This window comes from Puma concolor, chromosome C2, assembly GCF_028749965.1.
Source record: "Puma concolor isolate L17-30 chromosome C2, mPumCon1.1.hap2, whole genome shotgun sequence".
Taxonomy (NCBI): domain Eukaryota; kingdom Metazoa; phylum Chordata; class Mammalia; order Carnivora; family Felidae; genus Puma; species Puma concolor.
Window position 1 is genome coordinate 66,226,146 of NC_141675.1, and position 21,199 is coordinate 66,247,344.

Genomic DNA, 21,199 nt, shown 5'->3' on the forward strand with positions numbered 1-21,199 from the left:
CTTTGATATGATTAATGTACTTATCCTTAAGAAAAACTAGAACTTAATACTCTTTCATCTGCCAGAAGGACAAAGTTTTCTTGGACTATTGGTCTGCCCTGATAAAAGATTGTGAAAGGTCTTCCTCCTTTACCCTCTAAGTAATCTGCCTACAAAGCAAAGATTTGTGTTTTATCAAAATGATTTCCTGTGCTCTTTATCATCAAGTCTTTGATTACTTAGAAAAAAACCCAAAAAACTAATAGTTGTCCTTTAAAAATTACAGGGAATAGGATCTAGGCATACAAATTTGATTTAATATGAATGTGTTTTTATCTTCAGCTTCTACCTTTTGCCCTATTAGTATGTCTTCTGATGTGAATATAAACACAAGAGCAAATAATGACTGATCTTAATAAAACTTAACAAATATGAATGAGTTGGTCACAGAGCTAAGCACTAATCTCACCTACATAACTGGTTCAACTTTATATAGTAAAAATAAAGCATAAAAATAAATTATTTCATCAATCATATTTAAATAAATGCTTCCTGTGTTCTGCAATCCTAAAAGATTAAAGTTGACTGCTTTTTGGAAGCTAAATTGTTGTCTTCTGAATCATTGTTTACCATTTTATCTTAATCATTCTAAAACATTACCAGAAATTTATCTATCTAGTGGGTGACCACGTTATGAAAACAAAAGGAGCTAATACTTTGCAAGAGTATAAGGAAACTAACATAAATAGAATATTCCTAATGGGGTTATTAGAGGCCTTGAGAATTATCATGTCAATAAATATTCACAAATCTCCAGAACCTTTCCCCATTTTTTATTTTTGTTTCTTTTCTGTGGTTCTGTCTTTAACCACAACCAGCCTTCTGTATACTCCTATAGTTGACTTTGTATCACCCATTTGGCAAGCATTCTGTATGCCTCAAAATGCCTCCCAAGATTTAGCACTAGATGGGAAAGTTGCCTTGCCATTCTCTTCTTCCTCCGTAACAGAACCCCTGAATGTTAGTGCCATGCAGAATAAAGACCAGATTTTTCAGCCTCCCTTGTAGGTTTGTGTGGCCACATGACTAAATTTGAATCAATGGGGGAAAAATGGAAATGGTGTGTGCAACTTCTGTGAATTGTGCTCATGGGGACCTGGTGTATAGGGACACGGTGTATCTCTCTCCTCCTTTATCTCCCTTCTGGCTGGCTAGATGCATATGATGTCACCAACAGGAGCTGCCATTTTAGACCGTGAGGTCAAAGCACATCTGGCGGAACAAAACAGAATGTGGTATTCTAATGATCATACCATACCAGCGTTTGACTATGCACATTTATGTGAAAAAATAAAAATAAACCCTCTTGCTTTAGACACTGTTGTTTCGGGTTTTCTATCACTTAGAGACAAACCTAATCCTAGCTGATGTACACTCAAATATTTGTTGGTACATATATCTTTCAGGTGTGATCCTTATCTTTAAGTCTTGGTCTCTGTCATCCATCTTGCCCTACTCAAAGCCATGTTAGGACATAATGAAAAGGAAGAGATGCATTAAATAATACCTAAGAACAGTCAGTTTTGAAGAAGTTAAATTTAGGAGAAGAAAGGATTAACGAGGTTAAAAATCTTTTCTATTCCCAGAAGTTTTGGTTTATTAAGAGACATTCTAGGTAAAATTTCAAAGTTAACTCCCAAGATAATTAGACAAAAGCTAGGCCAGATGTCTAAGCTAAGTTTTGGTCTCAAAATAATTACCTTTGTTAATTACCAGTAATTAGTGTCAGCATCCAACACTTTCCTAAAAACCTTCGTGGGGAGGGGGGTGGAGAGAGGTGGGGGGAGAGAGGGAGGCAGACAGGGAAAGAGACAGAGAGAGAGAGAGAGAGAGACAGAGAGAGATTGTGCATAAGAGAGAGTCAGAACAAAAGCATTTTCTAGAACAATTATATCTTGGGGTCATTAAAACCTGATTCAAATTTTGTAATTTTGAACATTGATTGGGTTATGGAAAAACCAGATATTTTCTTCCAGTTAGTGCAAATACCTTTTTGCTTCTATCTAGACTTAATTTGAAGTTTATATCCTTTCTTATTTTATGCTTTTTTTCATTTCCAACATGATTATTTTTCTTCATCTTCAAAACTTTACCTTTAACTCTGCTTCCCCCACCCTCAAAAAACAATTTTTGCTGAAAATGGCCCTAAGTGGAAGATCTCAGGGTTCTTCTTGAGCCTTTCTTCAGGATCCTTTCCTCAGCGAGAAGCTCTGGTGTTTAGCTCAAAAGTACAGCATAGGACTCTCAGTGATTTGTGGATAACTTAATTTGGGGGCACTTTTTCCATAGTGCACAAGTTTACGTAATGCATTATTCTTCCCTTCTTTGTGTAGATGACCCTTTGTGAAGACAGAAATATTTATAGATGCATCTATTTTTACACTACCTCATCATTTCATATCTCTTTGGGCCTCCTTTTCTGTGCTTAAAGTTTCTTTTTAAATATTTAGGGGACCAATTGTCTGGTATTATCCATTAATAATTCATTGTAAATGTAGTCATTTTAACCTGCAAATAACAGTGTAAATAATACTTGACTCTTTAAATCTCTATCACAAACATGTCATACTAACTTCTGCTCATGCCTCCTATCTTATGGTAGATCCATTGCCCCTTTATCCTATCTCTTTTTAACTGGTTTACTGGTTTGTCTCCCTCACCAGACTGTTAGAGGGAAAAAAACATGTTCTAGCTCATTTTTTATATCTCCAGTGGCCACCAAGCACATATAGAATGCATTAACATTTTTTTTGTAATTAATGAAATATGCCAATATTGTCAGGCCAATAGGACTTTTAGTGACAAACTTTGGTCCTTTCATAGGTTCAGTGAGTCATAAGATGGAACAGTTTTTCCCACCACCTATTTTGTGTTTTAGTGGTGACTCCCAATTTTATTTGAGTCCATGGGCTATTTCATTATGTCATAAACAATACTGACCAATTTACCTGCTTGCAGAGAGAAAAATAATTATTTATAAAGCTCACTAGAAAGGGAAGGAAAGTGAAATTTGATGATAAAGTAAAATCGTGCTATTTTATTTTTAATAAGTATCAGGCATAAATTATCAGCCCATGCTAAACAGTAAAGATGGTTACGTTTAATCATGAAGACTACATTATCAAAAGGGAAAATTCATATACTCATTAACTGCCTATTTCTAGAGAGAAAATCTATATTCTACCCACCACCACTGTATTAAAACTTTATGGGTTTTGTAGGTATACTTCTAAATTACAAAACCAACTGCATTTTTATATGTTGCCATTCACTGCAGGGTTTGTTAACAGAGAAAAATCATGAGGTTTGCTTTTGGGGTGCTTTCTATATGTCAAGTGCACACAGGCATATAATTTGCAGGCATATCTTATTTGCTTTATGTAAACTGGGAATCATATAATCCTGATATCATTCAATATTTTCACTCCATGATCACTGTTCATTACAGTATGATCAGAGCTGCTCAATGTAATCACACTTTCCATTTCACAGCTTCCTGTAATCAATCTATATATTCTTTAATCCCATACCTCCAATGCTGTTCTGAACTGTCCTGCTGCCATGGCGTATTTCTTTTGTCTGTAGCAAGAGCTGGCATCCTTTAAGGCTAACTGAAGCCATTTGTCAATCTGAGGCAGAAAGCTGAAATTAGGTACATGCAGAGGGTCTACAATTTCAGCAGCTTGGCATGATGGTCGAATCCCAGTAGACACGAAGGACTCTACAAACTCATAGCTCACATCCTCTTCATCGACGTAGACCAACTTCGCCTCCACATCCATGATATTTTTTAAGGGGATGTGAGGCAGAGGCATGGTGATCAATGTGCTGTCAAGTTCCGTTATCTTTGCCTCTTTCTTTCCAGCTGGCTTTTCTTCATTTTCTGCCTTTCTTTTAAAAGCCACTTTCTCTAAATCATTGCTATGTTTTTCTTTGATGCTCTTTGTCATTTTTATTCTTTCCACTATGATTTCTACCTGTTTATCTCCACAACTTTTCTTAACTTCTTGTGATGTTTCCAGGATGCGTGGCTGGCTTGCTAAGGTAGACATTTTCTTGTTTGTGTTTATCTTTGGGACAAGCTGGTCAGGACAGTCCCTATTCACTGTATTCTCCAAATTCCTACTGCTTCCTGAATCCATTGATTCCCTCTGCAACTCCTGGAAGGGTGAGAAGAAGGAAAATAATTAAAACAATGTTTTGAAGTTCCAATGGTTTAAAACTATAGTTAAATTCATTTGAAATACTTTTTTATTCATTACGGGTATTTACTACCTTAAAGTAAAACTGTATGTACATTATCTGCTGAGAGTTTTACTAGAGAAGAATATGTTTCAATCTCAAAACTCACCAAGAACTTGTTGAAAACACATTTAGACAATGTCTTTAAAAATAATCATCTATAGCTGAACAACACTGAATGAACATTTTTATGGGGTTCCTAAACTCACTGAATAGGAAAACCTTATACATAGGCACTGAGGACAAAAAAAAGACTAAAAAATCCATCTTAATATTAATTTCCTCAGAAAGGCAGGTGGTCTAGAATTCATTATAAAATATACTGCTAACCTGCATAATAGACTTGGAAGTCTAAAGAAACCACAGCTGCTTCCTCTGAAAAGCTTCAGAAAATGTTGTAAGCACAATGTTTCCTCAATTTATTTCTTCCTTTAGTAATGAAAATATCAGGTTTAAACAGCTTTAAAGATAACTATTATTCAGAACTGATTTGATAGCAGAACATGACCTTCAACCTCACATTAATGTGGAGCCATATATGCATCTTGAGTCTACTGTATTAATACTTTTGTAGCAATATTATCAATGCTGTACTTCTAAGATGAGACATTTTCCTAAATCATTAATGTTCAAAAAATATAATAACTAATGGTCTTTAGATTCAAAGGCATACTATCTCTGATGCTAGATTAGTTTAAAAACATAAAATGTCCTCAGACTTAATAATTATGTAGTATAATTGTATCCTATTTTTTGAGACTCTTTTACCTATCAGCTTCTGTCCTAGAAACAACTCTGTAGGGTATATAGGAATAAGAACCAACATTTTCCAAAGAAACTAAAGGATAGAGAGGTTACGCTGCTTATCCATGTCATGCTGTTGATCATTAGTGTTTTTTTAAATGTTTATTTATTTTGAGAGAAAGAGCACGAGTGGGAGAGGTACGGGGGGCGGGGGGGGGGGGTGGACAGAGGATCTGATGTGGGCTCTGTGCTGACAGCAAAGAACCAAAGAACCCGATGTGGGGCTGGAACTCACAGACCATGAGATCATCACCTGATCCAAAGTTGGATACTCGAACAACTGAGCCACCCAGGTGCCCTGGTCATTGGTTTTTTTTTAATCTTGGTATAATACAACCAGGATTGCTGTTTCCTCCCTAAGACTTCCACTCACTACTCTTAACCTTCTTCACTCTCTTCCTCTCTTAGCATGCTGTTCTTGAGGATAGCTAATGGCAGACTTCCATCAGAACACAAAGAGAAAAACACAAGAAAGAAGGGCTGAGGATGACAATAAGATAGCAATGACATAAAAGCTAACATTCTTGCTTCTTCTCATCTACCACAAGGACAGTACCTGGCTGAAGATAAAGTCTTGAGTTGCTTCTCAAAACTTAATAATTTTATTAAAGTTGTTGATTATTTTCTTTTGTTTGAAAGACAGCAGTTTGCCTATAGAAAACTTTTAAAACACCCTGAAATTTGACCTGGCAATTCTTTTTTTAAATGATTTTATTGAGAGAGAGAGTGCCAGTAGGGGAGGGGCAGAGAGGGTGAGAGAGAGAGAGAAAGAGAGAGAGAGAGAGAGAGAGAGAGAGAGAGAGAGAATCCGAAGAGGCTCAGAGCTGTCAGTGCAGAGCCTGATGCAGGGCTAGAACACACAAATCAGGAGATCATAACCTGAGCCTGACCCGAGCCAAAGTCAGATGTGCTTAACCAACTGAGCCACCCAGGTGCCCCTGATCCAGTAAATCTTAAGGAAAGTAAAGGACAAAGCAAAACTGTATATATAGCTGTTAACCTTTCTCCCCCTACCATTATACATTTGTGTCATCAGAAAGGGCTTACATGAAACATGGACATATCAAAAACCCTACTGTAATGGCCCAGACTATCTCAAAGGATAGATCAAGTTCCAATAATTCTAGTAATAGCAATCTTGGGTGTCGATTTGTAAAAGTTTAATATTAGAATATTTCCCCAAAGATTTATACTGACATATTAGAGTTGTGTGTCTATGGGGAAAAACACCTAAAAAATAAAATAAAATTTTGCCAGTCTGTATTATGCTCAATATTTAAGAAGATCCCCATGACTGGGAATCATAGGCCCCATTAACACAGCATTACTTTGTGCAATGCTGTGTTTTCTTTTCTTCTCTTGGAATCATGGATGGCATCCAATACATTTTTTGGACCACTGATGTGGCTAGTCAGAGTGGTGAGGGGAAAACTGTGTCGGCCATCACTCTATCTTATGTTCGCTCTTGTGCCATGTATGATTTGGGTTGAGCAAAAGTTAGCTTCAGTCCTTGAATTAGGATCTTTGTGAGATGAACACTAGAAATATACATCTATACTAAAAAGTTTCATTCAGTAGCAAGGTGCAGAAATGGAAGTAGCACAATTCCAACACCCCCCATATACATTATATAGTTTGCTTGCTTGTTTGTTTATTCATTTTGAGAGACAAAGAAACAGAGTGTGAGTGGGGAGGGTCAGAGAGAGAGGGAGACACAGTTCTGAAGCAGGCTCCAGGCTCTGAGCTGTCAGCACAGCTGACATGTCTCACAAACTGCGACATCATGACCTGAGCTGAAGTTGGTGCTTAACCGACTGAGCCAGGCAGGCGCCCCGCATTATATAGTTTTTTAAATGTTGTATGAAATTTTGAGTAAAATTTATAAACTACAATGTGGCTAAGTTCTGAACACAGATGGATTCTTATGAATACTATAGAAATTATACTTATGTTCCCTTCTTGGTCTAATGCTATTTGTGAAGCAAAAAAGATGTAGCTGTTGAAACTTGCTTAAAGCTCAAAATATTGAATTTTAAGAATTTATATTCATTCTTACAATAGACTGCAAAATATAACCAGGAATTGCTGGTAGGTGACCTACTCCAAAATTTTCATGGTATCTTTCAGGTATCTTTTCTAAGCTCTCTATTTTCAAGAACCAATGATTAAAATGTATCATAATATCTATATTTGGTTGTAGTTAGTAACATTTTTAGCATCTACAGCAGCATTACCTATCTCTTCTGCATTTATTGCACATTTCTTGACACCCCTATACGTTACACCCGTATAACCTTATCTTTATGACCATTTCTTCTAGAAGGTAATTGTTCTCCCTCTCTCTCTCCCCCACCTTCCTCCCTCCCTCGCTTCCTCTATTTTTCCTTCAGATTGCCCACTCCAATATTCCCTCCCAAGCCCTTTTTCATTGCAAGATGGAAGGTTTGATTGCTCTTAAGAAACAGGCATCTGAATATTTCTGCATCAGTCCTTAAACTACTTATAGAAATCATAATTTTTGTCTTCAGTGCAGTTTTGTACAAGAAACAATAATAAAGGAAGAAAAAGTGTACATGATCCACAGAACACTCAGAAGGAATAAATATGAGGGCAGATGTTTTGTTTTTAAACATCTGGAAGGTCAACTATTATAAATTTGTACAAGAAACAATAATCCAGGCCCCCTCAAAAACCCAGAATAAATATGTGAATGTCTGAAAATGGCCTAAATGTGCAGGCTAGGCTGAAAAAGTATGGCCAAGCCCAATCAATACTTTTCAGTGCTGGTTACAAATCAGGTGACTTCAGCTTCAGATTTAGAGCCTGTTCTTTACAAAAATTATTGCATGTCTCCAGAAGGGTTATGCAACTGCTCACTTATAGCTTTTTAAAAATATTATAAAACTCCATTTAAGTAATCTGGAATTCAAGGCCTTTCACCACCTAGCCCAATGTGTGTTTCCAGACTTATTTAGCACTCCTTCTATAAACTGCTCTCAAGTCAAGCTGAACTTGTTACTTCCAAAAGATACCCATTTTTAGTCTGTCTGCTAAGAATTCTCCATCTTCCTGTTCCCACCTCATTCTACCTGCCCAAACCTAGCTAGAACTTAGCCATCTCTCCCTCCTCAGAATACCTACAACATTTATACCACTTATTTCCTACATTGCAGTTATGCATGAATGACTTATTTCTCCCAATGAGCTCCCTAAAAGCAGATATATGCTTTATTTATCTTCACATTAGTTCAGCACTTTGCATAGAGTAGGCATTCAATAGATGTTGATCAATATGGATACTGTGAATCAAGGGCTAATTTACACATTTTAAGAGAAACAAAATTGGATTTTTAGAAGGATATGGCCTGTAACTCTGCAAAAGTTGTTTCTGAGATGTTTTGCTAGATTTTTAAATTTTTTTATTTCAAATTCAGTCCTGGATAAAGTACATTTTCTTCTTTGATAGTTCAAGTGAATCATGTACCAACTAGATTTAAACTATCAACCTCTTCATTTTTTTTTTAGTAGTCAAGTTGATTAACATGACATTAGTCAGTGTTCCTGAGGCACTGAGTTACACTTTAATCATTACTTCAATAAAAATACTTTTAGAGAAAACTATTAGACAATCATTATGTATGTCAAAGAAGTCTTCACTGATAACATTCTGTAAAAATGCCCATTCTTTAATTTAGAAGACAGCACTGCAAAATCGATTTTCTCATAGAGACATACCTTAAAAAAAGATCTCCAGCAATACTTACATGAAACATTAGAACAACTCCAAGGTTTTATAACAAATATAGGTACAAGAAACAAAGAGAGGTTAATGTTCAACCATTTCAATAATATATCCAGTGGATTTTCAACACATTTATTTTTTTCTTCAAGCATTTTATCAAGCATTCTTTTCTATGTGGGAGTTTCCACTGCTTCATCAATACCATCAGTGGTTTATATGGCTATTAGTACCACAAATTATTTATTAGAATTTTGATTGAAATAGGCAGCTTGAACAGAGGCAATTCAGAAAAAGAAAACCCTTAAAAATGTGCACTCTGAAACATTCAACATCACAGTTGCTATGGTTTTCTTTCTTAAAAAAAAGAAAAGGATCTAATTTTAACTTGCAGTTAAATGTAACCAGAGAAACATTATGAGAAAAAACATCTTGCTTGTTAGTCCACTAGTACACCTTGATATTTTTAAAAACACACTAAAAATATTTCTTCAGTAATTATGCATTGAACACCTACTAAGAGCAACAAATTGTAATCAGTAAAATAAAGGAAGCTAAAGATGACCCAGACAGGGTCTCAGCATTCTGGAGCTCATAGCTGGAGGTAGAGGTGGAACATGGGGAGGACGGATGTATAGATAAACAACTTTATACAGAGGAGACACTATCTTATTACACTGTGAACTACTGGAGAAGTGGAAATGTGTCACAATCCTTTTACCATCCTGATGTCTAGTTCCTTCAGAGCCTGGAATATAATAGGCCCTCAATGCACATTTGTTATTCAAATGGGTGCGTGGCTGAGGTGAGTACTATGGTAGCAATAATGGACGCGCTTCTGTGGGAAAATGTGACTGATGCAGTTTCAAGAGATTTGCTTTTTAGAATAGGCAGAATGAGAGGTGTCCCTATGCAGGCAATTTTCTTTTCTTTTATCCAAGTACTCATAAGGATAGTCATCATTATCAGAAGGGAGAATGAATTTGGCTCACAATGCTTGTTAAGAAATATAAGAGAAAGCACACCATGTAGTATCATATAAATAATAATAGCAACCAACAAGTACTCCCAGTTTATAAAGTTATCTCACTGGAGGGGCGCCTGGGTGGCTCATTTGGTTAAGCATCCGACTTCAGCTCAGGTCATGATCTCATGGGTCCTGGGTTTGGGCCCCACTTCGGGCTCTGTGCTGACAGCTTGGAGCCTGGAAGCTGCTTCAGATTCTATGTCTCCCTCTCTCCCTGCCCCTCCCACACTCCCGCTCTGTCTATGTGTCTCAAAATAAATTTAAAAAACACATTAAAATTTATCTCATTGGATTATCCTATTTGTTTTTCATAACTCTTTTGCCTAAGTATTACTACCTTCATTTTACTAATGAGGAAACCAAAAGATCAACTTGAAAGAGATCATCAAGAGAGTTTACTATATCTAAAATTCGAACCCAGGACATCTGCTGTCAAATTCCATACCTTTTGGATGATAGGATAATCAATTCCTGTGCACTGCACCGCAATTTGATTGGGATTTATACTTTGCCTACCTTAACTATTTTTTTTAACTTAATAATCAGATACTAACTTTAATGCTTTTTTATTGCATAGAACTCCATTTAAAATGGTAAGAAAATGAACTGGTAATTTCTGGTTAGCAAGTATATGAACCAAATTTGTTGAGAAAGACATTAGATTTTAGATCTACTTCATTAACTAGTTAGTTGCAAGTGTAAGTGTGGCCTGTTATTTTCCAGCAGTCATTCAATTCAGAAAACAATGATGTGCACATTAAACTGCCACATGAGTGGATTCCAGGAACTTCAAACTTGAAATGACCAAACATTTGCTGATCACTAAGTCACCAAATGGGAATAATGGCATCAAAGCAACTGTACTTCCTGTATCTGGTACATTGTGAACATTTGTCATGTCGCTTCGGAGAGAGCTCTAGAAAGGTGGCTTCATCAAGGTATTCTGTAGTGGAAAGAGAATTCAGGTTGGAGTTGCAAGATAGGTTTGAATTCTGGATTTATTATTTATTAACTGAACATTCTGGGAGAAATTATCCAACTTCTCTAAGCATTATTTTCCTCCTCTGGAAATGGGAATGATTGGATACATGAGAATTATGTGAGAATCAAATGAAATAATTTATGTAATGGCACATAAATTAAGAGAAGAGGTGAGGTCATTACACAAGCAGCCTCCTGGAGCATCCCTTGGCTTTTTCAAAGGCTAAACCCTTTTGTCTGGATCCCATGTCTCTATATTATCAATGACTGTACTCTTACAATGTAACCAGAGAAACATGGTTTCTCTGTATCAATGACTGTACTCTTTCCATATCATTTCTTCCTCTCTTGCTTAATCCTGTTGATGTGCACACTAATTTAGCAATATCTTTTTTAAATTTTATTTTATATATAGAGAGAGTGTGTGTGTGAGTGGGGAAGAGGGAAGGAGAGAGAATCTTAAGCAGGCTCCATACCCAACACGGAGCCTAATGTGGGGTTTGATCCCACGACCCTGGATCATGATCTGAGCTGAAATCAAGAGCTGGCCGCTAAACCAAGTGAGCCACCCATGCACCCCACAGCAACACTTTGAAGAAAAACAAGCGTGCAAACTCCCCTGCCTCCACATCTTCCTGCTGCTATCCCCTGTTGCTGCTTCCATCCACTGCAAAATGGCTGAAGATAATTTTTTATATTCTCTGCATCTGTTTTTTCATCACATATTCTCTTCCCAAGCCACTCTCTTCAGACATCAGTCCCTACCATTCCATTAAGACTGCTCTTGTACAAAGAAATAACAGGGAATATGGTCAGCAATATTATAACAGCCTCATATGGTGACAGATGGTAGCTATTATGTGGTGAGCATAATATATAGAGAAGTTGAATCACTATGTTATACACCTGAAACTAATGTAACATTGCATGTCAACTATTTTCAAATAAAAAAAATTAAAAGAAAAGAGAATTTTAAGAAAGGGTCCTCAAGATTTTTCTGTTTCTGGCCCTAGGCTCTCATCTGCCATAGCACAAAGCCACACTCTTCACAAGTGACATTCTTTAGCAGCATACTTTTTGAAAAACTTTTTTTTACTGTTTATTTATTTTTGTGAGAGAGAGAGAGACAGAGAGAGAGAGAGAGAGAGAGAGCACAAGTGGCAGGGAGGGCAGAGAGAAAGAGGGACAGAGGATCCAAAGCGCGCTTGGTGCTGACAACAGAAAGGCCTATACAGGGTTCAAACTCATGAACCATGAGATCAAGACTTGAGCAGAAGTCGGACACGTAACTGATTGAGCCACCCAGGTGTCCCAGAACACTTCTTCTCATCTTTTATGACACCATGCTCTTCCTTTTTTCTTGTTAGTTCACTGGCTGCATATTCTCAGGCTTCTGGGTTGGCTCTTCCTCTTATGTTCCATTTGAGAGGTGGAGCCATTTGTTTTCTCCAACTACATTTTCTCCTAAGGTGACTGGTCTAGTCCTATAGCTTCAAATTTCATCAAATGCTCTTAACTCCTAGTGTTACAACTCTAGCCCTTGTATACTCTCAGAATTTCAAAATTGTATACCCTACTGTCTATGTGACATCTCTGCTTGAATTGTCTAATATGAATCTTAAAATTAAGCCCAAAACAAATCTCTTAATTTCCATTCCCTCAAACTGCCCCTCTTCCAGTCCTCCCCATTCCAGTGTATGCTCCCCATATCTATCCAGTTGACCAGGACAGAACTTTACAAGTTATCTTGGATTCCATTCCTTTTTTTCACTTACCCACCATCCTCCAACCCATCAGCAGGTCCTATGCATGGACTCTTTCTTTCAAAGTTTCACCTCTTTGCATATCCATAACAATACTTTCCTCTAGGCCCCAAGATCTCCTGCCTAGATTATGACAATTGCTTCCTCACACACAGCAATACAAATCATCCTTTTAAATGAAAATCGGATCCCACCACTTTCCTGGTTAAAACATTTCAAGGGCTGCCCATAACCCCTGGAATAGAATACAAATCCCTATGCCTCTTCTCCCTCTGAAAGTTTATCACATCTTTCCTCCCTTTTCTATTATGTTCCAGTCATTTAGCTTTCATTCTATTCTAATTTAACAAGTACATTCTTATCTTGGAACCTTTGTACTAGTTGGGCTGAAGTGTTTTCTTTACTGTGTTTCATGTTATTTAGATCATAGCTTAAATGTTCCCAAAGAAACCTTCTCTGATGAATTAAATCTCTCCATATCACATATTACAGTGATGTTTACTTATATTTCATTAGTATCTATCTTCCTCCACCAGAATATAAGCTCTGTGAGAGAATGCATCATGAATGCCTAGTTCACTGCTATATTTTCAGAATGTGCTTGACATAGAGTAGGTACACAATAAATATTTGTTGATTGGACAAATGGAAGATTGTATCTTACTGCACATTTAACAAAGAATTCAAAATTATCTTTGTCCCCCCTTGTTGCACCACATTACAAAGGCTTTGACAGTTTAGTTGAAAGTCACCCAAATAGAAGCCAGCTGGCTTCACCACTGAAAGCTTTTCCAGGCACTGTGGCATCCTGTTTCTTTTCTTCTCTTCCTTCCTCCTTTCCCTCCCTTCCCTTCCCTTTCCTTTCTTTCCCTTTCCTTCCTCCTTCCTTTTTCCTTCCTTCCTCCTTTCCTTCCTTCCTTCCTTCCTTCCTTCTTCCTTCCTTCCTTCCTTCCTTCCCTCCTTCTTCTTTCTTTTCTTTTCTCTTTTCTTTCTTTTCTTTCTTTTTCTTTCCTTCCTTCCTTCCTTCCTTCCTTCCTTCCTTCCTTCCTTCCTACATTCCTTCCTTCCTTCCTTCCCGTTTTCTTCCTCTATTTTTACTGTTTGCTACCCTAAGTCAACAATATTTATGACACACCTACCATGGCCTCTTCTACTTTAATCATTATTAGGGAACAAATAATTTGTTTCCCCAATTCTTTGTTGTCATAAAGTATGGCTCATATAGAACCAAAAGCACTAGAAAATTAAGACCTTTTTGGGAAAGTGATAATGGCACAACTTACTATCTTTACAAGTGTAGTCCACAGGGGCATGACTGTACTTCTCTAAAGTTTTTAATCTAATTTGATGGTAAAAAACAATAATTCATTTGCTGTTGGAGGTAGGGGAAGTAATGTTTCAGTGTACCTCACAGATATTTGGCTACATTTTTTTCAAGTTTACTTATTTTTTCGTAATCTCTACCCCTAATGTGGGACTCAAAAACTCACAACCCCAGATCAAGAGTCATATGCTCTTTAGACTGAGCCTGCCAGGCACCCCTGGCTACATTTCTCTTTGAAACCTAAATATAATCAGCCTGTCAAAATCATGGATACCCTTAGAGAAAGTTCAAATTTTGTTTTGTTTCTTGGCAAACATTGCTCTGTTCTTTTATTGAAGTGCTCCAAGTTTCCATTTATTTAAGAGATCAAGACTGTACAGATGTGTAAAGAAATTTTCTCCCTTTAACTTTGGTCACCTCTTTAATTCTGTTGATAAAGTTCTTAATTCTTAGATTTTCACATTTTGTTTCTTAAACTATAACTCAGAATTGTAGGAGGAGAGACTTTCAACATACTCATATCTAATCTTATTTTGTTGATGCAGAAATGGATTCTTGGGCAGGTGAAATGACCTGCTCATGATCATACAGCAAATTAGTACTTATAAACCATATCTTGCTGTTCTCACAGTACTTTCTACCTCACTCCACTGCCTCCCACCATAATACACAAAGTGAATTGTTATCACAATTGCCATTTACAAATGAAAAAAACATATATTGGATAGCTCAGTGTTTGTTTGTAGAGTCACAAAATTAATGAACAGTAACCATGAAGATTTCATATTTTTTAATATTTATTTATTTATTTTGAGAGAGAGAGAAAGTGAGTAAGCAGGGGAGGTGCAGAGAGAGGGAGAGAGAGAGAATTCCAAGCAGGCTCTACGCTGTCAGCACAGAGCCAGACACAGGACTTGAGCCCACGAACCATGATATCATAACCTGAGCTAAAACCAAGAGTCAGACGTTCAACTGACCGAGCCAGCCAGGCACCCCTATTATTTTTTGATCTATCCTTTTTTAATTTCTTAATTGTTCTCAAATATATTTTAAAGTTAAATCTGTCCAGAAGTGGGAACTGTATATTAAAAAAGAAAAATAATAATAAAAAAACCAACTTTCTGTTGGCAATAATTTAAATTTATGGAAAAGTTATAAGAATAATATCAAGAATAAGAGAATATATCAAGAATTCTAAGAATAATATCAGACACACAGACATATACATTTATTAGTTATTCTTCTGGAATCATTTGTAAGTTGTATACATCATGCCTCATTAGCCCTTGTTAATTCAGTGCACATTTCTTAAAATCAGTAATTATCTTATGTAACACAATATATTTATCAAATGTATTGACTTTAACACTGATACAATACTATTGTCTAAACTATTGTCCTGATTCCAATTTTGTCAGTTGTCTTGATAATGTCCTTTTAGTATTTTTCCCCCAGTATAAGATTCAGCCTAAGATAATGTATTGCATGTAGCTGTCATGTCTCTTCAGTTTCTTTTGCTCTGGAACACTTTCTCAGCCTTTCTTTGTCTTCTATGGCATTGGCATTTTTGAAGAATGTGAGTCAGCTATTTTAGAATCTACCTCAATTTGGGTTTGTCTAATATTTCTACATGATTAGATTTAGGTTAGGCATACCCAGTCAGAATGCTACATAATGATATTGTGTCTTTTTCTAGGTATCACATTGGAGGCACCCAATGTCCACTTGTGTTTCTTTGGTAATGTCAATTTTAATCACTTGGTCAAGATGTTAGATTTCTGGAACAGTTGCAACTTAAAAGCGGTCTCTGGGGAGATACTTTGAGACCATGCAATTATTCTGCTCCTCATCAAACTTCGCTCTCTGTTTAGCATCCACTGATGATTCTTGCCTGACCAGTCTTAACTATGATGATTGCAAAATGGTGATTTTCTCTTCTCAATTTATAGTATTACTAGACTGCTTAGATGGAGGGTTGACCATCACTAAAGTATTTGATAAAAACATGCATTTTTGTGAAATACTCTATTGTTTCTTGACTTCATATATCTTCATTTTGTAGTTTTTTTTAAAAAAAAGTAAAATCTGTGTTTTTGAGAAATACAGATTAAGTAAAAGTGTACAAAAACATTTAAGTAATAGGCACTACTTTATTTCAAGACATTTAAAAATAAGAAAACTAAATCTTTAGCAACAGAAGGGAATCATAGGGCATACCTACTCTAATTCCTTCATTTTGGAGATAAGGGCAGAGAGGGCACATCCCCACTTGGTGGTAACAGAGTCTGGTTCTAGGTTTCCATCACATCCACATTAAATGTAATCAAAACTTATTTGTTAAAAACATAGTATCTTCATTAGTTGGAAGCAAAAACTCATTGCATCAAGATAAGAGTAGATTGACATGGTGGTGATTTAAAAATATCCACCTGTTAAGAATTCATTAATTCATTCAATTATTCATTCATGATTGACTAAGCAACTACTCTCTGTCATGATCTGTGTCAGCACCAGGATGCAATGTTGAACCAGAGATCACCTCTACTCTCAAAGAGTTTATGATTCAGTGGGAGATCCTATGTTAGTATGCATCAGAATCCCCTGAGGCCTCTTAGTTTCCAGGCCCCACAGATTTTGACTCACTAGGTCTGGGGTGATGTATAGGTATCTGCATATTTAATAAGCAGAGGAGGGCTATAGTAGAAATACAAGAGATCCAAAGCTTTAATATGGTTACTATATGTGCACTATATTCTGAGTCTCCTACTCTACCCTCCTACCACTTGAAATTAAATGTATTAGTAAAATAAATAAATAGATAAATAGGTAAAAACCATGCCAAACCATAAAATAAAATTTTAAAGTGTTCAACAAGGTTCAGATATTATTATGATAACTACTTTTTTGCAGTGTTAAATGCTAGACCAAATTTTTCCAGAAAAGTATTTGTGGGTAATGCTATTTACAGGTGTCCTAAACATGCTCATGGTCAGCTTATTTCAGGGGATTCTGACACAATGGTCCGGTGAGCATGCTGGCCCTGGGCCAGCGCATTCATATGTTTTATTTTGCTGAGGTACAATTGGTCCCTGAGTTGGCGCTGATGAAGCTGACTGCCAGGAAGACAGAGACTGCATTAGCTGTTGATGCTAAAGAAACATTTAAGGCCTTCCCTTCCCCAAATGAAGTTTATAAAGATGGATTATTGGTATCATTCATCCATTTAGTAAACAGACACTTGTTGGGTTCCTACTAAGTGAAAATACTGGGCTAATTCCTTGGGGATTACAAAGATGAACAAATGGCTTGTGCTTCATAGAAGCTTGAAAGCCAGAGATAAGAGCTGTTATATGTCTTTCCTGGGAGGGTGTTCCAAGCTTAAGAATCAAAGTAGCATAGAGGACAGGTCACATTTTTTGGACGTAGAGAGATATGGGTTCAAATCCTAACTCTGTTTTCTTACTGAAGAAACTAACCCTTCAGAAAATGTTGGATAAGACTGTTCACGTGATTTGCCTGAGAATCAATGGCATAATGTTGTATCTCACTTACCATAGAACCTGATAGGGAAGAGAAAGAGGAAGAGGAAGAGAGAGATATCTATTTATCTACCTACCTATGCATGCCAAGACATTTCACATAAATGTTCCAGTCAAAAGTAGGGTTTATCTGATTTCTTTCAAGATTTTCAGTTTGATATTTTACTAAAGATGATGTAATTATGAGGTACTTTCAAATAGAAATTTTTGGATCTTGTATATATTTGTTTAAGTTATTGTTGCACAAATAATTTTTTTATATTTAATTTGACTTCCTTGCCTCCTTCTTGAAGGCAGCAGACCCAGTTTATAAGCCTGTGAACTACTGTTGGCTGCTGCCTTCCTTCCCAGTGAAAGATACAAGTTGGTAAGTACCACGCATCTTCCCTTCACCCCCTCCAATACCGCTCTGCCTCTGGCTCAGGTCGCTCAAAGCATAGATCCCCTCTCACCCATTCCCAGGTTTGAAACACATAGCCTCATTTTGAAGTATAGCCAGTTTCCCTCTAATTTCCTCTGGAATATAAAGAGAGTGAAGAGGTCTCTCTGGGCCTCCTCTCCCATACACACTACACTGTCCCTTAACCCTCTCATAAAAAATTATATATATGTGTGTATATATATATATATATATATATACATAGATACATATATATACATAGATACATATATGTGTGTGTGTGTAAAGAAAAATAATAATAATTTAATTTCTTCCTTCTATATTTTTTTAGTGTTATTATTTGAAGATTTCTTCTTAATCTTTTTCTAGTATAAGTGATGATACTTATTTTTGCAGAAATGCATTTGTCTGAGGGAGAAATTAATTTTAGAATTAAGACAGAGGAGATATCAAAATAGTTTATAAATGCATTTTTTTACTTGTTCAATCAGGTTTCAATTACACTTAATGAAGATTTACAGGTTTATGGAATTGAGAAATATTTGAAAACTGATTGTATATTAATTATCCACTAGTATTTTCCTAATTAATCTTAGAAAAAGAGAACCATGAAGTCAAAGAACTGCTTAGAAAGAAGTTTTGATGTGTATCAAACTTAACACAAAGCCATACTTTATAAATTAGTAATTTTTTCAATCTGAATCTGCCAAAATATATCATTCAAACTATGTGGTTACATGTCAGCTACTAGGGGTGAAGGAAAGTAGTTTGCAGCAGATCAGAACAGTTGTTGAGAAAAAACAGAAAAGCAGGATAAAATACCAAATCATCTGTTGAGTGTACTAGGGCGCTGGGGAGGCAATGAGAAATGGAGAGAGTATACAGCCATTTTCATCCTAGGGGCATTTGCCACTTGGGCATAGGGAGGGAACTAAGAATCTCAGCATCACAGCTGAGGAAGAAGCACCCTTGGGTGATAAAAAAAAAAAAAAAAACCACACAGAGTTGTTTACCACCTCAAAAAATGCCATTTTCTAGGGCTTAATGAGGCAGAATGCTAAAGACCTACATGGAAAGACTGCAAGCCAATGCAAACTTTGGCAGTCTTGTGACAGGGACCTGCAGGAGGAAGGGCCTTGAACCAGAGACAGAGGTAGACTCTTTCCAGGGTTGCAACCCGGCCTCAACCTGGAACTGTTTATGATTAAATTATGATGAAATTCCATGTTATCTGTCTAGTGAAGAGAGGGATGAGTTCATTACAGAGGAAGATACATCTGAATCCTCTATAATATTCTATACATAATATACAGTCTTTAATAAAAATTATTAAGTATGCTCTCCAGACTCCCCAAGATAACATAACCAAGAAGCCAAAAGTTGACAACAGAAATGCACCCATAGATAAACATGATATTGAGTCAGTTAAAGAATTTAAAATAACTCTAATTTTTTGAATATCAAAACAATAGGGGGTGAAAAATAAGGAATTTTATTAGAGTATTCAAATCTGTAAAAAATGATCAAATAAAAATTCTAGAACTGAGAAATACACTTTCTGAGATTAAGTCATTAGATAGATTACACAAACTGATTTTTAGATGCAGAAGAGAGGGGATTAGTAAATTCAGGGAACAGTAGAAAATATCTGAATTTAAGCAGAAAAGTGGAGTAATGAAAAATATAAAGGAACTTCAGAGAAATGTGGAATACAGTGAAAAAATCTAACAGAAGTGTAGTCGGAACCCCAGAAGGATCAGAGTGAGAATGAAGAGGAAGCAAGGAAGAATTGCAGTAAGGAATGAGGAATAACTGCAGAATTAAATATATGGCCATATACACATAAAAATGAATATTTATTGTCAACTGACTGTATAAAACAATAACAGAAATGTTTCAACCAAGTTTAAAATATATGTAGAATTAAAAGAATGGCAATGATGATACAAAAGATGAGAAAAAGTAAATGGAATTAAAGAATTCTAGTGTTCTAAAATTAGTAGGAATTTGGTAAAAAATCATTTCCATTAGATTGTAATAAGTAAAGGGTTCATATTCTAATTTGGGGGCCCAATGTCGAAGAATAGTAAAAGAATGTATAACTAACAAATTAATTAAGAAAAAACTAAACATTTCTGATTCATCCAAAAATAAAGGCAAGAAATGAAAGAAAAAGGGTCAAATAAAAACCAGGTAACAATATGGTAGATAGAAACCAACATGTACCAACAATTACTTCAGATTTAAAAATATTAAACATTCTAATTAAGAGTCCAAGGTTATCACACTGGAAAAAATATGAACCCCAGCTATATTCTGCTTATGATAGATATACCCTAAATATAAGAACATAGGAAGGTTAAGAATAGAACTATGCACAAGGACACAGCATGCAAATATCAACCAGGATAATGTGATGGGTCTAACTCTTATCAGACTAAGTAGACTTTATAGTAAGGAGCATTACTAGACATAAACAAGGTGTGGTAGTTATTTATTTACTGTCTTTCAACTCCAAAAGTATCCTTCACCCATTTTTACTAGAACTGAATTCTGCATACCGCATTTCTCTTTTTCCAGCTGGCCACCAATAGAGGGTACTAGAGAAACACTGCAAAGTTGCAAGGAAAAGAAAGGACTTTTCCTTCTAGTGTTCTGTTTCAACCAGTAGCTTGTGGATCTAAGCCAGCATTTTGTAAGAGTCCAGGCAGCATTTATCTCTGCTGTTGTGGCCCTCACAAAAGGGGTCTTTTTTGGCAAGTTTCCTCATCACATCCTCACTTTTCTTCCAGTTGCCAGGTAAGGGAGTCTCATTTCAGTTACTATTTGTGGGCAGTGAGTTCCAAGGGCAGGTACATCCTCTGCTCAGAGGTTTGAATCTTAGCCTTGCAGAACCTCCTCTAAGATTCCACATTCCTTTTTTGCTTACTTTCAGCTCTAAGAGGAGTAGCCTGCTTGCTTCAGGCCCTAACTCTATAATCCTTGGAGTTCTCTTTCTGCTCTTTTTAGTAGCTAGTCACTTTTTAATTCAGTTAACAATTCTTTGTAGTAAATCTGTTTAATGTAGTTTCTGTTTTCTGACTGTAGCTTAACTGATATAGAAGGATATTTTAAACAATAATTATACTAGTATAATTAGTATAGTATAATAACTAGTATAGTATAATTCTAAATCTGTATTCAGTCAATAACATGGCTTTAAAATACATAAAGCAAAAAATTCACAGAAAATAAGAGGACAAATTAACACATCTCCAATCATAGTAAAAAATTTAACAGAACTTTCCCAATAGCTGACTGATTTTCAGAACCCCTCATCCTAAAAAAAAGAAAAAGAAAAA

The 21,199-nt window shown here is 36.1% G+C and overlaps 1 protein-coding gene across 4 annotated transcripts in view; it reads right to left on the minus strand.

Moving 5' to 3' along the window:
- The window catches only part of SPATA16 (spermatogenesis associated 16), a 249,675-nt gene that overhangs the window by 221,017 nt on the left and 7,459 nt on the right, over positions 1-21,199 (minus strand). For all 4 annotated transcript variants that reach the window (XM_086674733.1, XM_086674732.1, XM_025913870.2 and 1 more), the window contains exon 2: positions 3,570-4,190. In XM_086674733.1, coding sequence (XP_086530859.1) covers positions 3,570-4,181 — 612 coding nt within the window. In that variant the 5' untranslated portion in view covers positions 4,182-4,190. The remainder of the gene's footprint in view (positions 1-3,569; positions 4,191-21,199) is intronic.